Raw genomic sequence first — 21,767 nt, 5'->3', positions numbered from 1 at the left:
CTTGCCGAATGAATTCAAATACTTACCATCTTGTGTATAAACTATCACACAGCCTCTTTCCCTATCAGCCACATACACTCTGCCATTCAAGGGACTGATTGCAATGCCGTCCAACCTCTTGCACTCATTCTCTCCAAAGCATCTAATCAACTTCCCATTCTCATCACACACAAAAACTTGATTTCTATTATCTTCGGCTGTGAGAAAGATATGACCCTTCTCTGACACTGCTACAAACAAAGGCACAAAAGGGGTAGGGAAATCAGTGAAGTAGATCACTCTCAAATGCTGGCCATGTAATGTGAATAATTGTAATCTGCCATTATCACTATCACTAACTAACACATTCTCTTTATACAAACTAACATCAATAGGGTAACGTACCCGACCAACCCCAACACCAAAATCACTGATTTCACACAGCAAACCCATGGATTCTGGTGAAATGACTTCGACTTTTAGTGGTGACCACTCAACTGGTTTTTCATTAACAGATACATCAAAGTCATAATACCCTTCTTCTCTGCCTGTAGTTACAAATGACACGCTACCATCTTCGTTGTCTGTCATCTTAATTTCGTTAGGTTCGTCGTCAGGTGAGGAAACATCACACTTGACCATTTCCTTCGTCAGTTTCACTCTGCTATCCTTGCTTGCCAGTGTTACTTTAATCTCTTCTCCAACCTTTGGAAACTTTGAATAACTAGTTATCATACAAGGTGATAAGTAAAGTTCTCCTAAAGTTTCAGTATAAAGGTAATCCGGGTATGGACGGAAGTCTACACAATCACTCTCCAATGGTGTCTGATCTGTGTTTGCCGCCATCAGTTCTTGTATTTGTGACGTCATTCCGTTCTTGGCCAACAGTAATTGTGCATCATTCCCACAATGCACCAGGTTCTCTGCAACGTCACCAGCACTTGACAAAACGTCTTCAGTGTTGTTGAGCTCTTTAATCTGTGCCTGTAGCTTGCTTTTCCTATCATCATATTCATCTTTCAGCTTCTGCAACAGGCCATCACCCTCTTTCTGTATACTTCGAGTAATTTCTTCAATCACCCCTTTCATGTGTTCCTTGATTATTTCCTCATTTTTCTGGAAGTTGTGGTCAACTGAGTTCACCATCTCTTGTACCATATTCTTACTGTTGTGTGCTTCTCTTTGTTTCACTTTCATCTTTTCAACCATCTCTGTCAGGTATTTCGTGTACTCTTCTGCCGCTGATTTCAAGTATCTGTATGTGTGTTCAGGTCGTGGGTGATCAAGAACAGTGCATTCATGACAGATGCCAACATCACAAGTATCACAGTAGAATTTGACCTGGTTGTCTTGGTGACTGGTACAGTAGATGGGAGGTTGTACCGCTGCTGGGTTCTCGGCCTTTGTCTTCTCATACTGTGTGATTGACATCAGGTGATGTCTACGTGCCAACGGAATGTTACTGTGAACATCTGTACAAGTTTGGCAAAGACTCATTGCACAGTCGATACACCTATGTGAAGCTGAACTCTTCCTACAACCACCACATTTCCTCGCCTCAAGTACTTCCTCATCCCGTCTGTTGAACTGGTCCACCAACTGATTCATGAAAAAGTTATCTGCTATCGCAGGAACACCACCATCAGTCATCGTTTGAGAACGTCTACACACCGGGCAAAGAAGTTCACCAGTTTTCTTAACCAACGTCTCCAGACAGTGCCCACAATAAGTATGTAAACACGACAAAAGCTTTGCACTTTTGTACCGCTCCATGCAGATCGTACAGATGAGGAATTTGTCGTCAATCTCCTCTATAAATTTCGACTCTGAAGTTGCCATGATGAGATATCGCTAGTGCTTGGTCTGGGTTCGCTATACTTACGAGCTTCCTGGAAATTTGAATGCAACCTAATTGTGTTGTGTGGACGAGGTCTTCTACGAATGTTGACAAGTTGAAAAAGAAAGAAAGCAAAATAAATACTTAAAATAAGATTTACATTGCAAATTGTGTACTCCAGTTACCGCATACACGTATTAATGCAAATGATTGCATGCATTACAGTCAGTTTGTTGAAAAATTCAAATATAGACATAGTTTTACCTGGTAGGATTCCTATAAGGAAGTAGTCTGTAGCTAGGTATAGAATCTGTCCTCATATGACCTGTCACACGATCACCAGTCTGAGAATGTACGCATGCGCAGCTATCTCTGTTATTAACATGGTATAAGTGTTGGCATGCTGCCCGAGAGTCTTTCCACACCCTTTGTAGTTAGGCCAACAACAACAAAAAGAATTGTTTCTGGTCAGGACAGTTTGTCTAAAGTGGTGCGACGACTCGATTTTTTTTTAAATTCTCAACAAACCTGTCACTCAATCTACTATTTGTGGTAGTTATTGTTCTTTTTATTTAGTACTTTAGAGCAAGTGTGTATGTGGGGCAGATGTCATTTGCTTGTTCATGATTGGCTCTTAGTAGAGAGGGTTATTTTTTGTGTTTCCCCGTATATTGATACGAGTAACACCTCTGGTAACTACTCGGACAGAACCGTTGAACTCGTTTAATTCATGAATTCCACGTGTTTGTTTAAAACTGAATGGCTGCTACTAGGAGCCTTTTTTTTTAAATCACTGGCTATACCGCTGGAGAATAGACAAATCATTTAAGTTCTTTTTCAAGGCGTTCACTTTTGGTTTTCGTCGTATTTCCAATTTAGATTATGAATTTTATAATATACTGCACAGTTATCTATCTTCATATTATTAGTAGGATAGATTAATTTAATTCGTAGTTGCAGAAACTATGAATTACACCAAAAGATGTGATGAAGAGGGACATTTCTTCAGATAAAAGTGGACAAGTTTAGAATGACGACCTTCATCAGCTTGAGTTGAAAATGTTCCCTTAGTTTAGGATTTAATAGTGAAAGTAAGTCAGATCAACTCCTCACCTTTACAGTTTCGATAAATTTTGAAAACATTATGTAGTTAGTCATCATTGATTATTGCACGACCGGGCATGGCATTTATTTGAATCGCTGTAGGTAATTATAATGCACTTTAACGTAAGGCCAGTCGTTAAATCTGTATCATGGAAGTTAGGTTTCTCTTTTCTAATAGGGATAATGGATATTTCTTACTAGTAGTTTCTTAGTAGTGTTGTTAGTTATCGATACAAGCAAAACAAATTACATTTTTTTTCAAATGTTATACGGCTGATTCACACCAATTTATTTTGAGTAGGGATGTAGAATGTTAAGGATCTATATAATTTATACCAGACGTCCTACTGTTGTTATCACTATAAACACATATAATACATCATAGAAATAATCAGATAACACATTATATAAAGTCAGAATAAACTTTAATCACTGATAATGATTGGTAAGTAATGGTAAGTAATGGCTTTTACGAGTACAGATAACTTGTCTCAACATGAATGAAAGAATATATTAAGTTTGTCATTAAATCAACAGGGAGTGTGTACAAAAATGACATGAAACTTTGCGATTAAATCATGACTCAAAAGCCAATACTAAAACTGTTCGATACTAACAACTTTAAAAGTAACTAAGTTCAACTTTTCTCACATAATATTAATAAGTTCACAAGAGAATCATTTCCAAATTGAGGATTATAACCAGAGACTTTAAGTTAGCCTGGGGACTTGGCTATCCAGCTTCACAATGTCGTTGGCCAGAAATCCAGTATGTTAAGTCAGATAGCCAAGTCTCTGCGCTAAGTGGATTTAGATAAATTAAGATTTATATCAAGTTCATGACAGATTTCTCTGTCAAGTGGCATTATTTTTAAATGTACACAGGAATATTAAATAGTATTTCAATTAAACTTACTCATAAATAATTTCAATAATTCTAATCTGAATATGTACATGCCAAATTACTCTGAAATTCTTATAGTTTTATGGAAGTACATGAGAGATTTCTCTTTCTAGAAAGAATCGTTCTTTTATTACAGCTACGTTCTATGTTTGGTTTGTGTGAAAAATTGTATTATAGAAATATATAGTTTTTTTTGACAGAATGCAAGGCATTCCATAGTCATTCTGGTATTGTTTTTGAAGTTTTCAATATAGTTACACGGATATATTAACTAGTGTTAAAATTAAACTTGGCCAAAGAAAAATTTCAAATCTAAAAACTGTAGGGCCAAAAGCTACAACTTTAGGAATAAGTTTAAAATTGCGATACCTTGATAAGATATACAGAAATAAAATTAATCAATGTTAATTGAAATATAAACACTAATGATAAGTTTCTAATTATTGTAACACAAATACTCTAACAAAAGGGATTAATAACTTCTGCCGCTTTAATAATGACAGGCATGGTGAACATCTTCACCTAAAAGTATGCAAGTGTTCAGTCCAGCACACAGGTCCAACGACAGCTGCATTTTAGCACTGGCTAACAGAACTTGTACAAAACCTTGATGTGCTTCACATATAAGTAAGGGAAATCAAAATATTAACGAAACTTTATTTAAGAAACTACATTCGATGAAAACCATGTAATATACAAAATATCACATCATACTCAAAATTAAGTCTTTAGGCTGAAGTAATAAAAAGGGACACCATACAGTTGTTTCTCATCCATAGAAAGGAAAAGTCTTTGTACATCCTTGACATCTTAAATGATACAAACATTACACCTTGGCCATTGTTTAACTTAATCCTATTGTATAGTGGGGTAACCCAATACAGTCTCTTATGATATTATATGGTTGACAATCAAACACATCAATTCAGAGAAACATCTTGTATTTTCTTAAACAGGTATTCATACTCAATTAGATACGTTAACAACACTTCAGTCATTGAAGACTTTGATACAGTTGCCATCATGATCAGACAACACTATTTTACACGGGTTGTCATCAGTAACACATATTGCCCCTAAAGAATTCCCATCCGTGACATTGTGAATGCATGAAATGAACTGGCCTGATTTAGGGTCGTACTTATTAATATTGCCCGCCATAAAGTCATACACATACATATATCCATACTTATCAGTACTCACGTCATATGCCGCCGATCTCACCTTACCTAACCCACCACCAGAAGCCCCAAAACGATGCGAATACTTACCATTGCCATCGAATACTTTAACAGACGTGACATCTGTAACTATGACATTACCATTGCTGTCTACTGTGATGCCATTTGGTTTGAGGATACTGTCCTGACTAGTAAACGATGTAACATAGTTACCATTCTGAGTGTAAACCCTCACACATTTACCCTCACTATCGGCCACATACACTCTGCCATTCAAGGGACTGATAGCAATGCCTTTTAACTTCTTGCACTCATTCTCACCAAAGATTCCAATCAGCTTTCCATTCACATCACACACAAACACTTGATTACTATCTTCGGCTGTGAGAAAGATATGACCTTTCACTGACACGGCTACACATGCAGGCTGAATAGGAGTAGGGAAGTTTGTTAAGTAGATCACCTTCAAGTGTTGGCCATGTAAAGTGAACAATTGTAATCTCGTATTCAATTGATCACATACTAAAACATTTCCCTTATATAAAGTAACACCTATGGGAAAACAGACCTCATCAACTTTCGAGCCCCATCTACTGAATTTACAAAGCAGCCCTTTTGATTTTTGTGGAATGACTTTCAAGGTCAAGGGTGAACCTTGAACTGGTTTGTCATATACGTGCACTCTAAGGCTATAATCCCCCTCCTCATCCCCTCTAGCATTCAATGAAATACTTCCATCTGAATTATCTGTCATGGTCACCTTCATTGTTTCATAGCAAGGTGTCAACATATAACCGTTGACATCGCATTTTCTCAATTTCACTCTTTGGTCTTTACTTGTCAGAGTTACTCGTATCTCTTCGCCAACCTTTGGAAACTTTGAATAATGAGTTATCCCATATGATGATAAATGCAACTGTCCTAAGCTTTCAGTTTGGCAGTAATCATGATATGGATTGAATTCTACACAATCACTCTCCAATGGTGTCTGGTCTGTGTTCGCCGTCGTTAATAGTTCTTGTATTTGTGACGTCATTCCACTCTTAGCTGACATTAACTTCGCATCACTTCTGTGTTGGCGCATTTCCCCAGCAACCTTGCAAGCGCTCGTCAAAATGTTTTCAATGTTGTTGAAGTATATTAGTTGTGCGTGTAGTTTGCCTTTCCTATCGTTATGTTCTTGATACAAACTATTTAGCAGCTTTTTCCCATCCTCCATCATTTTCATGGTCGCTTCTTCAATCGCCTTTGTGACATGTTCCTTGATTATTTCTTCATTTTTCTGGAAGTTGTTGTCAACTGAGTTCACCATCTCTTGTACCACGTTCTTACTGTCGTGTACTTCTCTTTCTTTCACTTTCATCTTTTTGACCATCTTTGTCAGGAATATCTTGTACTCTATCGCTGCAGCTTTCAGGTATCTATACTTGTGTTGAGGTCGAGGGTGATCAAGAATGGTGCATTCATGACAGATACCAATGTCACAAGTATCGCAGTAGAATTTAACCTGGTTGTCTTGGTGACTGGTACAGTAGATGGGAGGCTGTACAGCTGCTGGGTTCTCGACCTTTGTCTTCTCATACTGTGTTATTGACATCAGGCGATGAGTACGTGTCAATGGAATGTTACTGTGGACATGTGAGCAAGTTTGGCAGAGACTCATTGCACAGTCGATACACCTATGTGAAGCTGAACTCTTCCTACAACCACCACATTTCCTCGCCTCAAGTAAATCCTCATTTCGTTCGTTGAACTGTTCAACCAATTGATTCATAAAAAAGTTATCTGCTATCGCACGAACGCCACCATCAGCGATTGTTTGAGGACGTCTGCAAACCGGGCAAAGAAGTTCGCCAGCTTTCTTAACCAACGTCTCCAGACAATGTCCACAAAACGTATGTAAACATGGCAAAAGTTTGGCATTTTGGTAACGCTCCAGACAAATCATACAGATGAGGAATTGATCGTCAACTTCCTCTAGAAATTTCGACTCTGCAGTTGCCATGATGTGATATCACTATTGTTTTATTCAAAGGATACAAAGTGCCAGAGTGCAAAGTGCGTTAAACTCGTGAGCAATCGGGTAATAGAATTCAGTCTACGTGGTCATCTATGAATGTTGACTAGTTGAAAAAGAAAGAAAGAAAGCATAATAAATACTTGAAACAAAGTTTATGTGGTAAAGTGTTGTTCTTCAATTCCCATATACATTTATAAATGCAAGTCAATTGCACGACTGTTTGAGAAAAAACATGATGATAGTTTACCTTGTAGTAATCCGTGCATCACCAGGTAGTAGGTGTCCGTCCCCATCGATCAGTTGACCGGTTATATGATCAACAGAATATATACATGTGCAGTTACGTGCGTTATTACGTCTTTGTATTGGCAGGCTGCCCAAATGTCTAGAACTATGTCCTTTGTACTTATGGACCGGTTAATTTCTCCGGCCGAAGGGGGATGGAGTGGGGTGGTGGTCAATGGATTTTTAAAAATAACACCTGTTTGCTGGTGATATACCAGATGAAAAATGTACTGGTGAATGGTGAGATACAGTAAACGACATACATATATTCCTCCAAAATATCATCTTCTCTTTAAAAAAAAGAAGAAGAAGAATTTCAAAAGTTTTGACTCCTCACAGTGGTCTTCTTCAGTGAACAGATAGTGTAAGTTTCCCTAATCCGACTGAGAGGAACTCAAACTTATATAATCACATTCCTAAAATATGTGACGTGCTGAAAAATTGAAATTATTGTGATGTTTAGATACACGGTCCCAAGAGGGTAAACTGGAAATTACAAGTACAAATGTTTACATATAGAATAGATACCAAGACATTGTCAGATTTAGTGATTTTTTCTCTGTCATCATATTTAGTCACGTCAGAAGTAATGAAATGACATCATTTGCAAAAAGTCATTCACACTACATACACAATCATCAAAAAGTCATCAAATATGCAAAATAGACAAAATCCACAAACAGACAAAAATGATGGTTTAAATTTAAAAATATATATATATATATTCTGTTTATTTATTTTCAGTAATCGTCAGAGAAGCTCTGAAGGATATCTTGTAACTCGTCTCTGACGGTCTGGGCACTGGGTCTTTGAGAGGGAGCCATGGTGCAGCAACGTGTGCACAACTCTCTAATTGGCCCCCTCTCCAGTAGCTTGATGTTTTTAGGCAGTATAGACTTGCCTCCTTTCACCCTTTTTCTTACGGTTTTGACTAGTTTGGTCATGTCCATATTGTAAAAGGGCGATCGAAGACAGACTACCTCTGCCATGCTGCAACCCAGTGCCCACACATCCCTCGGGGTGTCTGTGGTTGCCGGTGGGTCAGTTAATACTTCTGGTGATGAGAATTCTACCGCCCCACCTTGTGGATATTTAGCATTTGCTGTTGTAGTCGAAAACGAAAAGTCTGATAATTTCGGGATTTTCTGGGGCAATTGCACCTGAAAAAAACATAAAGATAATTGCAAGAAGTTACAAGAGGATATACCACGGGTTTACAGATCACACAACGTGTCCTGATAAGATTCACAAAATCACAAAATGACATAATATTTGTTATTTTGCCATCATTTCAACTGAAATATAAAAATATATATATTTTGTCGACAGTTTTAAAAGAATTAGTAAATTTTTCGACAACATAGGTGGTCTTTTTCTGGGGAAAAAGCTGGTCAGTTACATTTTTTTGGTAAACAATGTGTCTTTTATCAAATGGGATCCCATTTTCTTATTGAGGTGAAAAGTATGATGTGCTGAGTACATGAACACAGATATTTTTTGTGTGATGATCATGAGTTACTCAGACTTGACAAAGTAGAATCATATCTGAGTAAAAAATATTAAACTTTACAGACAAAAGAATCAAAAGATCGATTCTGAAGTAATAGTTCTGTATCTTCAAGAAGTACATGTGTATAACATGTCATTTTTTGTCGTAAACTATTTGATAAATGTATTCTGTATTGGATACATACCAAGACATTATCTGGTTTGATGTCGTTGTGAACTATTCCAAACTCATGTAGAGCTGAAACGCCATTAGCAAATCCTAACAACAGTTCAAGTTTCTCAATTAATGACATCTACAAAACAACAACAACAACAACATTATTATTATGTAAGTAACAAAGAACATGTAGCAGTTTTTAATATGCATTAGTGACGTTATCATTACAACCATTTCAAGAGAACTGTACTGTTACATACTCACCCACCCACCCCTTTCAGACCATCAGAATTTCCATAACTCCTCCCTTTATAACCCCATTTTTCCTGCCCCCCCCCCCCCGTTTCTCCTCAGCCTACTGTCGTAAATTCGTTCATTCCCTTAGATTATGATAGATGATCTGATATTCCACAGACTTCATTGACTCAGGAAATCATGCACAATACCTTCGTAGTCATTCAGTACCCAACGTTCACAGTTGCGTAATCCCCCCCCCCCCAAAAAAAAAGATGAAGGAAAGAAAAGTTATCACAACTTACATGATGTCTTGCTCGGTATACCAATTTCTCCAGATCCATTCCATTTACAAGTTCCAGCACTAGAGTCGGACCAAAGATGTGTTCATAGCAAATGCCATAGCCCTTGACAATGTTCTCACACTCCAGATATCGAAGTTTACTAGAAAAAGAATGGTCATATAAATGTGACATGATCAACGAAAGACCCATGTAACTGAGAGCGAGGAATACAGACTAAGCTACACATTTAAAACACACACACACACACACACACACACCGTACACACGTAGAACACTATTTGCAAGATTTTAGCAATATTTTGAAAGTATTTGCATCATGCCAATTACATACAGCGAATTTAAAAAAAAAACGTTTGATACAACCACGCAAAAACCAACAAGAAACTGCGCACGAGTGCTACACTTTAAGACAGCAAGATTGAATGAATACAGTTTCTTGCTACATTTTGTCTAAGTGATATGAACTAACATACCACTATAAAGATATCAAATTGATACTAAGAAAAACATTGGCACCCGAATGTCTGCATGGGTTTGAAATATATTTAAATGGTTTATTTCATTTAGACTAAATATAGCAAAAAATGCGATCTTGCTATTGAAGTGCTACATGCATTACTTTATTGTTTCTGAGTGGTTTTATCTAACAGAGAAACTGAACGGTATTGTGAAATTCGCTGTATATATTCTTAATCTTATTATGTTCCATAAACCCTGAAATTGTGTAGAAATGTGTACGTTTACGTTCACACTTAACTATCTAAATATATCTCGTTTGGAAAGTAGAAAACGGGTTTGGTTTTTCAAACTCTTTTCCTACTCATTTTGTTGAAGATAAATAAAATTGAAAAGTCACCTCATGATCATTATTTCATTGTCAATTAACTCTTCATACATGCCATCTGGGAAGGTTTCTGTGCTATTGAAACATTTCATGGCGAATTTAGTTCTTATTCCTGTCATTTCTCCGATAAACACTGTACCAAAAGCTCCGGCGCCGAGTTTGTCCCATGGGTCAAAGAACACGTCCTTTGCTTCAAATTCTGTGGTTCAATCGAAAGAAAGGGTTTAATCTTTTAAAACTACAATAATTTAACAACTGTATTAAAACTAAAAGTTTCAAGATTGAATAATTAAGTTTGAAATGAACAGAGATATATAGGTAACATTTGGGTCATGGCATATGTTCTAGGTAACTCCAATTTCTAAGCTAATTCTCGTAAAAGCCTGTACTCCAACGGGAAGAGGACCGCTACCGATAATGTACGTCTGCACTTATCTACACTCTGCAGTTCGGAGTTAATATACGTATAAGTTCACATAAGTAGTACAATACGATACAAGCAAATTTAAAGTTAACTTGTTTTCGTATTCTCAAAATGTATTCCACCACATTAAGTTCCCCTTCCCGTTGTAGTTAAATCTAGCCTTCAAAGATTCCACATAAACATTTACCGAAAATCGAGACGTCATCGTCCTCGGCATCATCTTCAGATTCACATGGTACTTCCAGTTGTGGGTCAAAATCGTCATCAGTTCCAATTTGTTCTTGAGAAACCTCATCGTTCACATCAGCTGGGCAGATCGTTGCATTTGATTGATTCTCAATAGTCACATCAGCTGTGTCAACAATATTCGAGGGGTCATCATTTGGGCCATGGTCATTGTCAATGTTACTAGTATTCTCAATGTGGGTTTGGGTCTGGAAGATAGAATAAACATTCAATATTCATGTATTCTTGGTCATAGATGAGAATTTTTCTCGCTTTTCCGACTTCACTACATTCTTTAAAAAGTTAAACAATTACGTCATACTACTGAGCAATGATGACGACCTGTCAAAACTTAATACATATTTGGTAAATATTCACAAACTGACGCAATGTCACCTCTACAAAGATCGGTCAAACCACCAATTAGGGTAATATTGTTGTAAATACTCACTTCATTATTGGGTTCGTCGTCATGGATACATCCGTCACTATCCTCTTCTACTTTCTTTTTATGTTTTGATTTTCGTCCAAATATCCGACGCAATCCTTTACTAATCCGACGAAAAAATCTACGGAATGGACCTTTACGTTTTGTACTTCTACCCTCTGGTTCCTTCTCCTCGGTGTCAACAACATCGGCTGAGCTAAAAATAAATAACAGAACATTTAGTATAGAAACGTTTGAAAAGTGTAATATTTATGCATGAAATTTACAAGTTGATTGTAGAAAAAAGGGCAGGATATCGATGATTTAATGTCACATATATTGAAAGGTATTTGTGGTGTTTTTCAGAAGAATTTATGAAAAGTTTGCAAAGTTATTTGATAATAAGAATAGGTCTAATTTCAGTCTAAATTATACAAACACTTATGTATTCAATTTTTTTTTTAATTAATTAACTTACCTTGGATCAACGACAATGTCCTGTGTAGATGGAGTATCAGCTACAACGGCACCATTGTTAAATACATCTGAGAGAGAGAGAGAGAGAGAGAGAGAGAGAGAGAGAGAGAGAGAGAGAGAGAGAGAGAGAGAGAGAGAGAGAGAGAGAGAGAGAGAGAGAGAGAGAGAGAGAGAACTTTAAATGATTTCGTTCGATTGTTCAATATATACGTATACGTAGAACTATTTCCAACTTCACAAAGTTTTCACCGTTAATTATACTTTAAATGTGCTCTGGATGAAAATATTTCATGTACTTACCAACACCAACTGTAATAACACAAATGAGTATCAAAACAATCAGCATACGATTCATATTTACAAGTAGGCTAGCACAGAAATTATTCTGAGTGAATACAAACACAGCGTTACGCTCGGTTGCAAAACCTGCTCTAAACAAAGAATGTATTTGTTTACCTGAACTTGTAATCTTCCATTATTCTATTGTGACGTCAAGAATAATTCTTCTTTTTTGCGCGCTTTATGTCGCATCGCCGATGAGGGCGGCGTGTGTGGCGCGTATATGTATATATGTTATTTGCCAAATACCGCTCCATATCTTGCTGCTCCGGCTCTCCGTTATATACCAGAAAAATTACCTCGAGCAGTAAGATGTGGAAAAGTATTTGGCAAATAACATACTTATACGTCACCTGCGACTATGAATTCATTTTTGAATGTCTAAGCATTCTGCTTCATTTTAAAATAAAACCATTTCCGCGTTATACTGTTGAGCGTAGTATCATGCTCCTCTCTGATTACTGCAATGTGGTTGCTTACGTGTCAGCCTTAACTTTATCATCCAATCAGAGTGCGCGTTTGCTCAGTAGTATGACGTAATGTTTACTATTTGGATATCACTCAGCGATATATTCAAACTTATAACCATCAGCTGAAAAATGAGTGCGTCTTTGTTTTGCGTACTGTATTCCATTAAATGTACAGAAATGTTCGTGATATGCTTTGTTGTTCTAGTTAAACAAAAACTGCACCCTCTGTGGTGGTAATTTTCATATCTTTCATAAATGTAGGAATTCATGTTTACGATCACGTGACGACCGTGAGTTTGCCGTCACTGGACTTTCACGGTTGTGTGTGGAATTTTTGACTATTTCCCTGTGACATGAAAAGTACAGTTCAAAGACTTGTTACAATGTATACAACGGTGATATTTTGTTCGATTGACAACAAATTTGGCATTGGAAATGCTGGTTATAGCTCGATTTTTAGTTGTCTGCTAGATTTGTTTACAAGGGGACGTGCAGTGATCACGTGATACAACAAGCAAAAATACGGCTGTTGGTGAAAAATGCGCCTGTGTATCTGCAGGGCTCTCGACCAATCAGAATGCGAGATTGGTGACAGGTGACGTATAAATAACATTTTTAATCATTCCATTTCTGGTCTTATACCCCAAATAACAAATATGTGTAGACGGGTATAATGAGTTTATTAAAATATACTATAAATAAAGAAGTAAGTATGTAAATGTGACTCATAGCTAACTTGGGCCTTTATTACCTGTATCACATCATTATCACTTTCGAGTTTCACCAGAATTGTTGCTTCATGCCCCTGGTTTAAGCAAGGAATACGTTTGAGCTCGAGCGCGCCAAGCAGCGGAGCGCATCAGCTGTCGGGAGCGCACTAAGCGTCGATTTTGCACCATGTCTATCCGTATGCTTTCTTTTTTCTTATTCTTTTTTTGAGTCTTCCATATTTATATAAACTTTTTTCTGCGATTATCAAAATGTTTCATTTTTTTAAAAGACCAGAACGTGTACAAGTACATACATATAATATTTTTAATCATTTCATTTCTGGCCTTATACCCAAAATAACAAATATGTGTAGACGTGTATAATGAGTTTATTAATATATACTATAAATAAAGAAGTAAGTATGTAAATGTGACTAATAGCTAACTTGGGCCTTTATTACCTGTATCACATCATTATCATTTTCATTTCATTATCATTTTCGGGTTTCACCAGAATTGTTGCCTCATGCCCCTGTTCAATGTTGAACTGTTTGCGTGCGTGGCACTGCGCGCTTGTTTGTTTGTTTGTTTGTTTGTTTGTTTGTTTGTTTGTTTGTTTGTTTGTTTGTTTGTTTGTTTTGTTTGTTTGTTTTTTTTGGTTTGGCTTGGTTTTGGTTTGGTTTGGTTTTGTGGTTAGCATAATCTAAGCCTGGGCTCCCTGTGATGTGATCATTAAAAACTTCTCCATGTTGTCTAGATCTGCTACTCTAGTATGTGAACATCCAAGCTAATAAATTACCGCTAATACTGCATGAGTTCAGTTTATAGAGGTCATTAAGTTATCAAAAATAAACAGAACTTTTTCAATGCCATAACCCCATCTGTAAAAGGGTTAGACTGTAAGATACGTCGTGTCGTTCCACCCTCACCAGCATCCTCTCTCCAAGAAGGCCAAGGGGCGTTGACCGATGTGTGAGGGCGCCCCGTCATGGCGTACCGTACACACTATTAAAGGGTGTGACCGTTAGAATATGTGTCAATGCTGTCAGTTACCGATTAGTGCAAACTGTTGTTGTATGGCTGCTTCACACCACTTTATGATTGACCAGTTATTTAATAAGGGTCTATATATTTCATGTAAGAAGTCATACTGTTATTAGCTATAAACACAGATAACACATTATATAAAGTCATAATAAACTTTAATCACTGATAAGTAATGGTAAGTAATGGTAAGTAATGGCTTTACGATTACAGGTAACAACTTGTCTGAACATGAATAACACGAGAACAGATTATGAGTTGTGATTAAATCGTGACGTAGTACAAGATATGGCTAAAACTCTCGTAATACTAACAATTTTAAAGAAACCAAATCAAACTATGTGCTACGTAATAATAACGATACTCAAAATAAAGTGTATTGAAATGCATGAAATAGGCAAAATGAGGTCCAACATATTCTGTAGTCTCAAGTCCATATATTTGATTAAAGGCCCATGTTCTCTCTTCACATGTTAATTGATGCAAGAACTGAACTTTTAATTCAACTTCATGACAAAGTTAGTTGAGCAGTCCAATACAATCGTTTATGGTCATTATTAAATGACCGACAATCAAACTACAAATATGTATGCACAGAAACTGGAAATACTGTATATCATAATACGATTGAAGATATAAAAATATTGAACATCGCAAACAAAATAATACAATAGATAAAAGTAAGGCATTTTACATGTCATTTCTCTGCTTTTCATATCACACTCTTGGGAACGGGTCCCTTTTTGCGTGTAAGTATTGGAAACTCTATAAGCAAGAAGCCATATAGTGGTCTCCAAGTACGTGACATATGGAATATCATCGTTTCGACTGAGGTGGACTAAATTTGTCACGGATTGTGTAGCTCCCGCTCGATCAATATATCTGAAATAACATATATTTCTAGATAGCGATTTCAGAATGTCACAATTATCATTCACTAATCTATCTCATAGTCTTTATTCTACCATGATTAATGGAAGTGGTGCATGATTTCTTTTTAGTTGTGTACACATTAAATTCACGTTAGCCTTGAATGAGAACATAGTCATATTCTTGTGTGCAGCAAGTATTCCTAAAATGCCAGAGTAACTTATTTTAGATTTCATAATTTGCCACATGTTGCATTCTCAACCCAGCATTCCCAATGTTCAAATATTGTAAGAATTATTATTTACATAATCCTGTTCGTTTTCAATATCTGGTGATCATTATCAACGAGTGTCATTTCTAAATGGATATACCCTCCTCCCCATCCTAAGACAAAATAAGTACATTCTCATTTTGCAAACTGAATGTAATTTATATGAATTATTATGTAAACAGCCTCTTTTCGACTTACTTCTGTAATTCATTAAAACCATACAATATCGACCAATTCAAATTAAAGGAATTATATATCAAGGCGGACATTTCAATAACATTTTGCATTCATTACACAGAGTGTGAACACTGTCCATACTTGAATCAATATATCAATGACACTTCATTCAGTGAAGACTTTGATACAGTTACCTTCGCTGTCTGACACCACTATCTTACATGACTCATCATCAGTAACACATATTCCTCCTCTAGAAAATTCCCTATCCATAACATTGTGAATGGTTGAAACGAATTTGCCTGATTTAGGTTCATATTTATTGATCGTTCTCTTCTGCATATCATACACATACACATATCCATTCTTATCAGTACTCACATCATATGCGTATTCGAGCTTACCTAACCCACTATACCCAAACCTATACAAGTATTCGCCGTTGGATTCAAATACTGTAACACAGATAACATTTGTCACTATGACACTACCCTTACTGTCTACTGTAATGCCATTTGGGTACATTGGCAGGGCTGTGGTTGTCTGGTCACTAAACGACTTAACATATTTACCATCTTGCGTGTAAACTCTAACACACCTTCCCCCAAAATCAGCCACATACACTCTGCCATTAACGGGACTGATAGCAATGCCATTCAACTTCTTGCACTCATTCTCTCCAAAGATTCTAAACAGCTTCCCATTCTCATCACAAACAAACACTTGATTAATCTTATCATCTGTGAGAAACATATGACCTTTCTCTGACACTGCTACAAATAAAGGCTCAATAGGAGTAGGGAAGTTGGTTAAGTAGATCACTCTCAAATGTTGGCCATGTAAAGAGAACAATTGTAATCTCTTATTTAAATGATCACATATAAAAAGTCTGCCATTATGGAAAATAATACCCATTGGTCCCCTGACCTCACTGACTCTAGATTCGTTGCTACTAAATTTATACAGTAACCCTTTGGATTTTGGTGAAATGACCTTGATGGTCACTGGTGATCCCCCAACGGGCTTTCCGTTCAAAGATACTTTCATTCTGTAATCCCCCTCCTTCCCCCCTCTATAACTCAAACAAATGCTGCCATCTGGATATTGTGATGTGTTTAATTTCTTTGTTTCATTGTCAGGTGTAAGCATCTCACCTTTTACTTTGCATTTTGACAAATTCACTCTCCTATCTTTGCTGGTCACAGTTGCTCGTATTTCTTCGCCAATCTTTGGAAACTTTGAATAATCTGTTATCTCATATGATGACAAATCCAACTGTCCTAAGCTTTCAATTTGGCAGTAATCATGATATGGATGGAAGTCTACACAATCACTCTCCACAGGTGTCTGATCAGTGTTTGCCGCCATTAGTTCTTTTATTTGTGACGTTATTCCATGCTTAGCCGACATTAACTGTGCATCACTTCCATTTTGCAGCATTTCCCCAGCAACTTCACATGCGCTCGTCAAAACGTGCTCAGTGTTGTTGAGGTCTTTGAGCTGTGCTTGTAACTTGAATTTCCTATCGTTATGTTCTTTATTCAACCTATTCAACAGCTTCTTTCCATCCTCCTCTATTTTGTTGGTCATTTTGTCAATCGTCTTTTTCACGTGTTCTTTGATTATCTTTTCATTTTCTTGGAAGTTGTTGTCAATTGAGTTCACCACCTCTTGTACCGTCTTCTTACTGTCGTGTGCTTCTCTTTCTTTCAGTTTCATCTTTTTTACCATCTCTGTCAGGTATTTCTTGTACTCTTTTGCCACTGACTTCAAGTATCTGTAGTTGTGCTCAGGTCGTGGGTGATCAAGGGCGGTGCATTCATGACAGATTCCAACATCGCAAGAATCGCAGTAGAATTTGACCTGGTTGTCTTGGTGACTGGTACAGTAGATGGGAGGCTGTACAGCTGCTGGGTTCTCGACCTTTGTCTTCTCATACTGTGTGATTGACATCAGGCGATGAGTACGTGTCAATGGAATGTTTCTGTGAGCACCTGAGCAAGTTTGGCAAAGACTCATTGCACAGTCGATACACCTGTGTAAAGCCGAATTCTTCCTACAACCACCACATTTCCTGGCCTCACGTAGTTCCCCATCTCGTCTGTTGAACTTTTCCACCAATTGATTCATAAAAAAGTTATCTGCTATCTCAGGAACGCCACCATTGGGGATTGTTTGAGGACGTCTGCAAACCGGGCACAGAAGTTCACCTGTTTTCTTAACCAACGTCTTCAGACAGTGGCCACAATAAGTATGTAAACACGACAAAAGCTTGGCTTTTTTGTACCGCTCCATGCAGATGGTACAGATGAGGAATTGGTCGTCAATTTCCTCTAGAAATTTCGACTCTGAAGTTGCCATGATGTGATATCGCTATTGTTTTGTCTGGGATGCAAAGCTCGCTAAACTTATGACAGGTCTAGCAATTGGATTCAACCTACTTGTGTTGTGTGGACGAGGTCTTCTACGAATGTTGACAAGTTGAAAAAGAAAGAAAGCAAAATAAATACTCGACATAACATATACATTGTAAATTATTGTACTTCTGCTACCTTATACATATATTAATATGAGTGATTGCACAAAATACAGTCAGTTTGTTGAAAACTTCAAATATAGTAATAGTTTTACCTGGTAGGATTCCTATAAGGAAGTAGTCTGTAGCTAGGTATAGAATATGTCCTCATATGACCTGTCACCAGATCAACAGTCTGAGAATGACGCATGCGCAGCCACCTGTGTTATTAACATGATATAAGTGTTGGCACGCTGCCCGAGAATCTTTCCACGCCCTTTGTACTTAGGCCAACAACAACAAAACGAATTGTTTCTGGTCAGGACAGTTTGTCTAAAGTGTTACGACGACGCGATTTGTTTTAATTCTCAACAAACCTGTCATACAATCTACTATTATATTTATGGCGGTTACTGTTCTTTTTATTTAGTACTTTAGAGCAAGTGTGTATGTGGGGCAGATGTCATTCTCTTGTTCATGATTGGCTCTGCAGTTGTCTTCACTGAAGTAGAGAGGGTTACTTTTTGTGTTTCCCCGTATATTTATACTAGTAAAACCTCTGGTAACTACTCGGAAGAACCGTTGAACGCGTTTAATTCATGAAATCCGCGACACTTTTGTGCTTTCCTTTGTTTAATCACTGAATGAACTAGCTGCTACTGGGACCTTTTTTTGAAAGCACACAGTGAAAGAAGGATTTTCCAAAAAATAGTCGGTTCCTTAAAAAAAGACATTGTGCAAGTTAATTAGAAATCAATATTATCTGTAGAGAGTGTAGTGGCAAGTTTAAATCTTGGTTTTGAATCTGTCGCCATGTTATAACTGTTCTAGCTGTAACTGCAGTATCAATTTTCGATCTATGTCTGGATATATACGCTTCAATAACTCCGTCTCCCCAGCTATGGTTATTCCTGTAATAAGGGAAACGCGAGACTACACACATATTTCTCGGATTTTGGATATAAAAACCACCCATACCCTTGAGATGACTAAAAATCAAAATACAGAAATAAATTTAAGATCACTAAATTCAACCTACGTCTTGTCTATTCTGTCATTTTTTGTCTAAAATTCGCTCTCGAGTCCTGGTGCAAAATGGACAACGGTAAGCCATATGCAAACAGACTAGCTCAATATATGAGCCGTGTACGTACCTTGTGCATGTTCACGCTGTGGTCATATCGTCCATTTTTCAGCTCGAGTAAATGTGTATGTATGTATGTATGTATGTATGTATGTATGTATGTATGTATGTATGTATGTATGTAATAATGTATGTATGTATGTATGTATGTATGTATGTATGTATGTATGTATGTGTATGTGTGTATGTATGTATGTATATATGTATGTATGTATGTATGTATGTATGTACTTATTTATTTAATTCATGAAAAAAAAATGTATTTGAAGACTTTGAGGAAAACTACAAAATTATACAATTAGAAAAAATACCAACAAATAAAGAAATTAGAGACCACACTTTATAAATCAATAAACCCCTCGCTTGTCGTCGGGCAAACAAAGGCCTAGCAACCTGATCTATGCCAAATCAATTCATCATACATTCGCAATGCAATCACTTCTTAATAATAACACTGAGTCTTATAAAGTAAGTACCTCTATCCACTGCGAACATGTACAACAGCTCCCTCAGTGGTGAAATGTATAACTATTCACAAAGCTGGGATATAGGATTCCGTTTCTAGCATCCCCAACAGTGTGAAGAGTACATTGTATGGAAACTTTATTGTGATAGTGCTTAATAATTCATTCTAAAACAGCCTTTGATTCATATCTATACTGTGGTAACCAGTATAAATGTGTGGCAAAGTAAACACAATTGTTTGTCGCGCAAATTCACGAATGCACCGAGTCATTATTATTGTGTGAAGTCAGAAGTAAAAATGTGGTTAGTACAATAAAATGTCGGACGTAGCCAAATTGTAATTTTGGGAAGCAGAAAACACAAAGCAGTGTAAAAAATAACATTTCAAGAAATTGCACAGAAACAATTGTGGTCGTGGGGAGAAGAGAGTATCTTGGTAACACATTTGTACTTGGTCGACTGGGGTATACCCATGATAAGAAGCCAGACACGACTATTTCGTCATTGCGTCATGCGTATATTACCCACAATCAGTTGTTGTTGTTGTTGTTGTTGTTGTTGTTGTTGTTGTTGTTGTTGTTGTTGTTGTTGTTGTTGTTGTTGGCAAAAAGTATATACTTCATTCATACGAAAAACAACCAATCATTACATCAGTTTTCTTTACAGTTTAAATGTTTAAATCATTTATTAATCAATCAATCAATCAATCAATCAATCAATCAATCAATCAACCAATCAGTGAATTCATAAAACACCAGTTTCCACTACAATGTACAGTTCAGAGGCACTGCACAGTTAGAATATTCTGGAGAATAGACAAATCTTTTAAGTTCTTTTTCAAGGCATTCACTTTTGGTTTTTGTCGTATTTCCAATTTAGATTATGAATTTTATATTATACTGCACAGTTATCTATCTTTATATTATTGGCAGGAAAGGTTAATTTAATGAGTAGTCACTTACCTCGCTGTAAAGATTAGCCATACTACAGTTTATTTTGTAAAGCACTTTCTCTCTGAAATTACAAGATATTTAGACAAACTGTATATTACTTTTTAAGTTCATAATTGCAGAAACTATATGATGTACTCCAAAAGATGTGATCAAGAGGGACATTTCTACAGATAGAAGTGGACAAGTTTAGAATGACGACCTTCATCAGCTTGAGTTGAAAATGTTCCCTTAGTTTATGATTTAATAGTGAAAGTAAGTCAGATCAACTCCTCACCTTTACAGTTTCGTTAAATCTTGAAAGCATTATGTAGTTAGTCATTGATTATTACAACACTACATGACAGGGCATGGCATTTCTTTGAATCACTGTAGGTAATAAGGCACTTTAATGCATTATAGTAGTGTTGTATTCTTAATAGTGTTGTTAGTTACCGATGCGAGCAAAACAAATGATATATTTTCAAATGTAGCTGGTTGACACCAATTTATATTGACTGGGGATGTAGAATGTTAAGTGTCTATATATTTTATACCAGACGTCTTACTGTTGTTATCACTATAAACACATATAATACACCATAGAAATATTCAGATAATAGAATAAACTTTAATCACTGATAAGGACTGGTAAGTAATGGTAAGTAATGTCTTTTACAAGTCCAGGTAACTTATCCCAACATTAATGAAAGAATACAGATAAAGAATATATTAAGTTTGTCATTACATCAGCAGCATTTGCGATTAAATCATGACTCAAAAGCCAATACTAAAACTGTTTAATACTAAAGTAACTAAGTCCAACTTTTTTCACATGATATTAATAAGTTCACAAGAGAATCATTTCTAAATGTGAATTATACACAGAGACTTTAAGTTTAGCCTGGGGGACTTGGCTATC

The 21,767-nt window shown here is 36.6% G+C and overlaps 2 protein-coding genes across 2 annotated transcripts; both read right to left on the bottom strand.

Annotated features, from left to right (window-relative positions):
• Nucleotides 1-4,813: 4,813 nt before the first annotated feature.
• LOC144442078 (tripartite motif-containing protein 2-like) lies at nt 4,814-7,009 on the bottom strand. The gene has a single exon (XM_078131348.1). The coding sequence runs from the start codon at nt 7,007-7,009 to the stop codon at nt 4,814-4,816; it is 2,196 nt and encodes a 731-aa protein (XP_077987474.1).
• An 8,948-nt stretch (nt 7,010-15,957) lies between these two features.
• LOC144442076 (tripartite motif-containing protein 2-like) lies at nt 15,958-18,153 on the bottom strand. Its single transcript, XM_078131347.1, has one exon. The coding sequence runs from the start codon at nt 18,151-18,153 to the stop codon at nt 15,958-15,960; it is 2,196 nt and encodes a 731-aa protein (XP_077987473.1).
• Between the last annotated feature and the right edge of the window lie 3,614 nt (nt 18,154-21,767).

The sequence above is a fragment of the Glandiceps talaboti genome, chromosome 11, assembly GCF_964340395.1.
Source record: "Glandiceps talaboti chromosome 11, keGlaTala1.1, whole genome shotgun sequence".
NCBI lineage: Eukaryota > Metazoa > Hemichordata > Enteropneusta > Spengelidae > Glandiceps > Glandiceps talaboti.
Note: the sequence above shows the minus strand (reverse complement) of the source record. Positions and strands in the feature narration are given on the sequence as shown.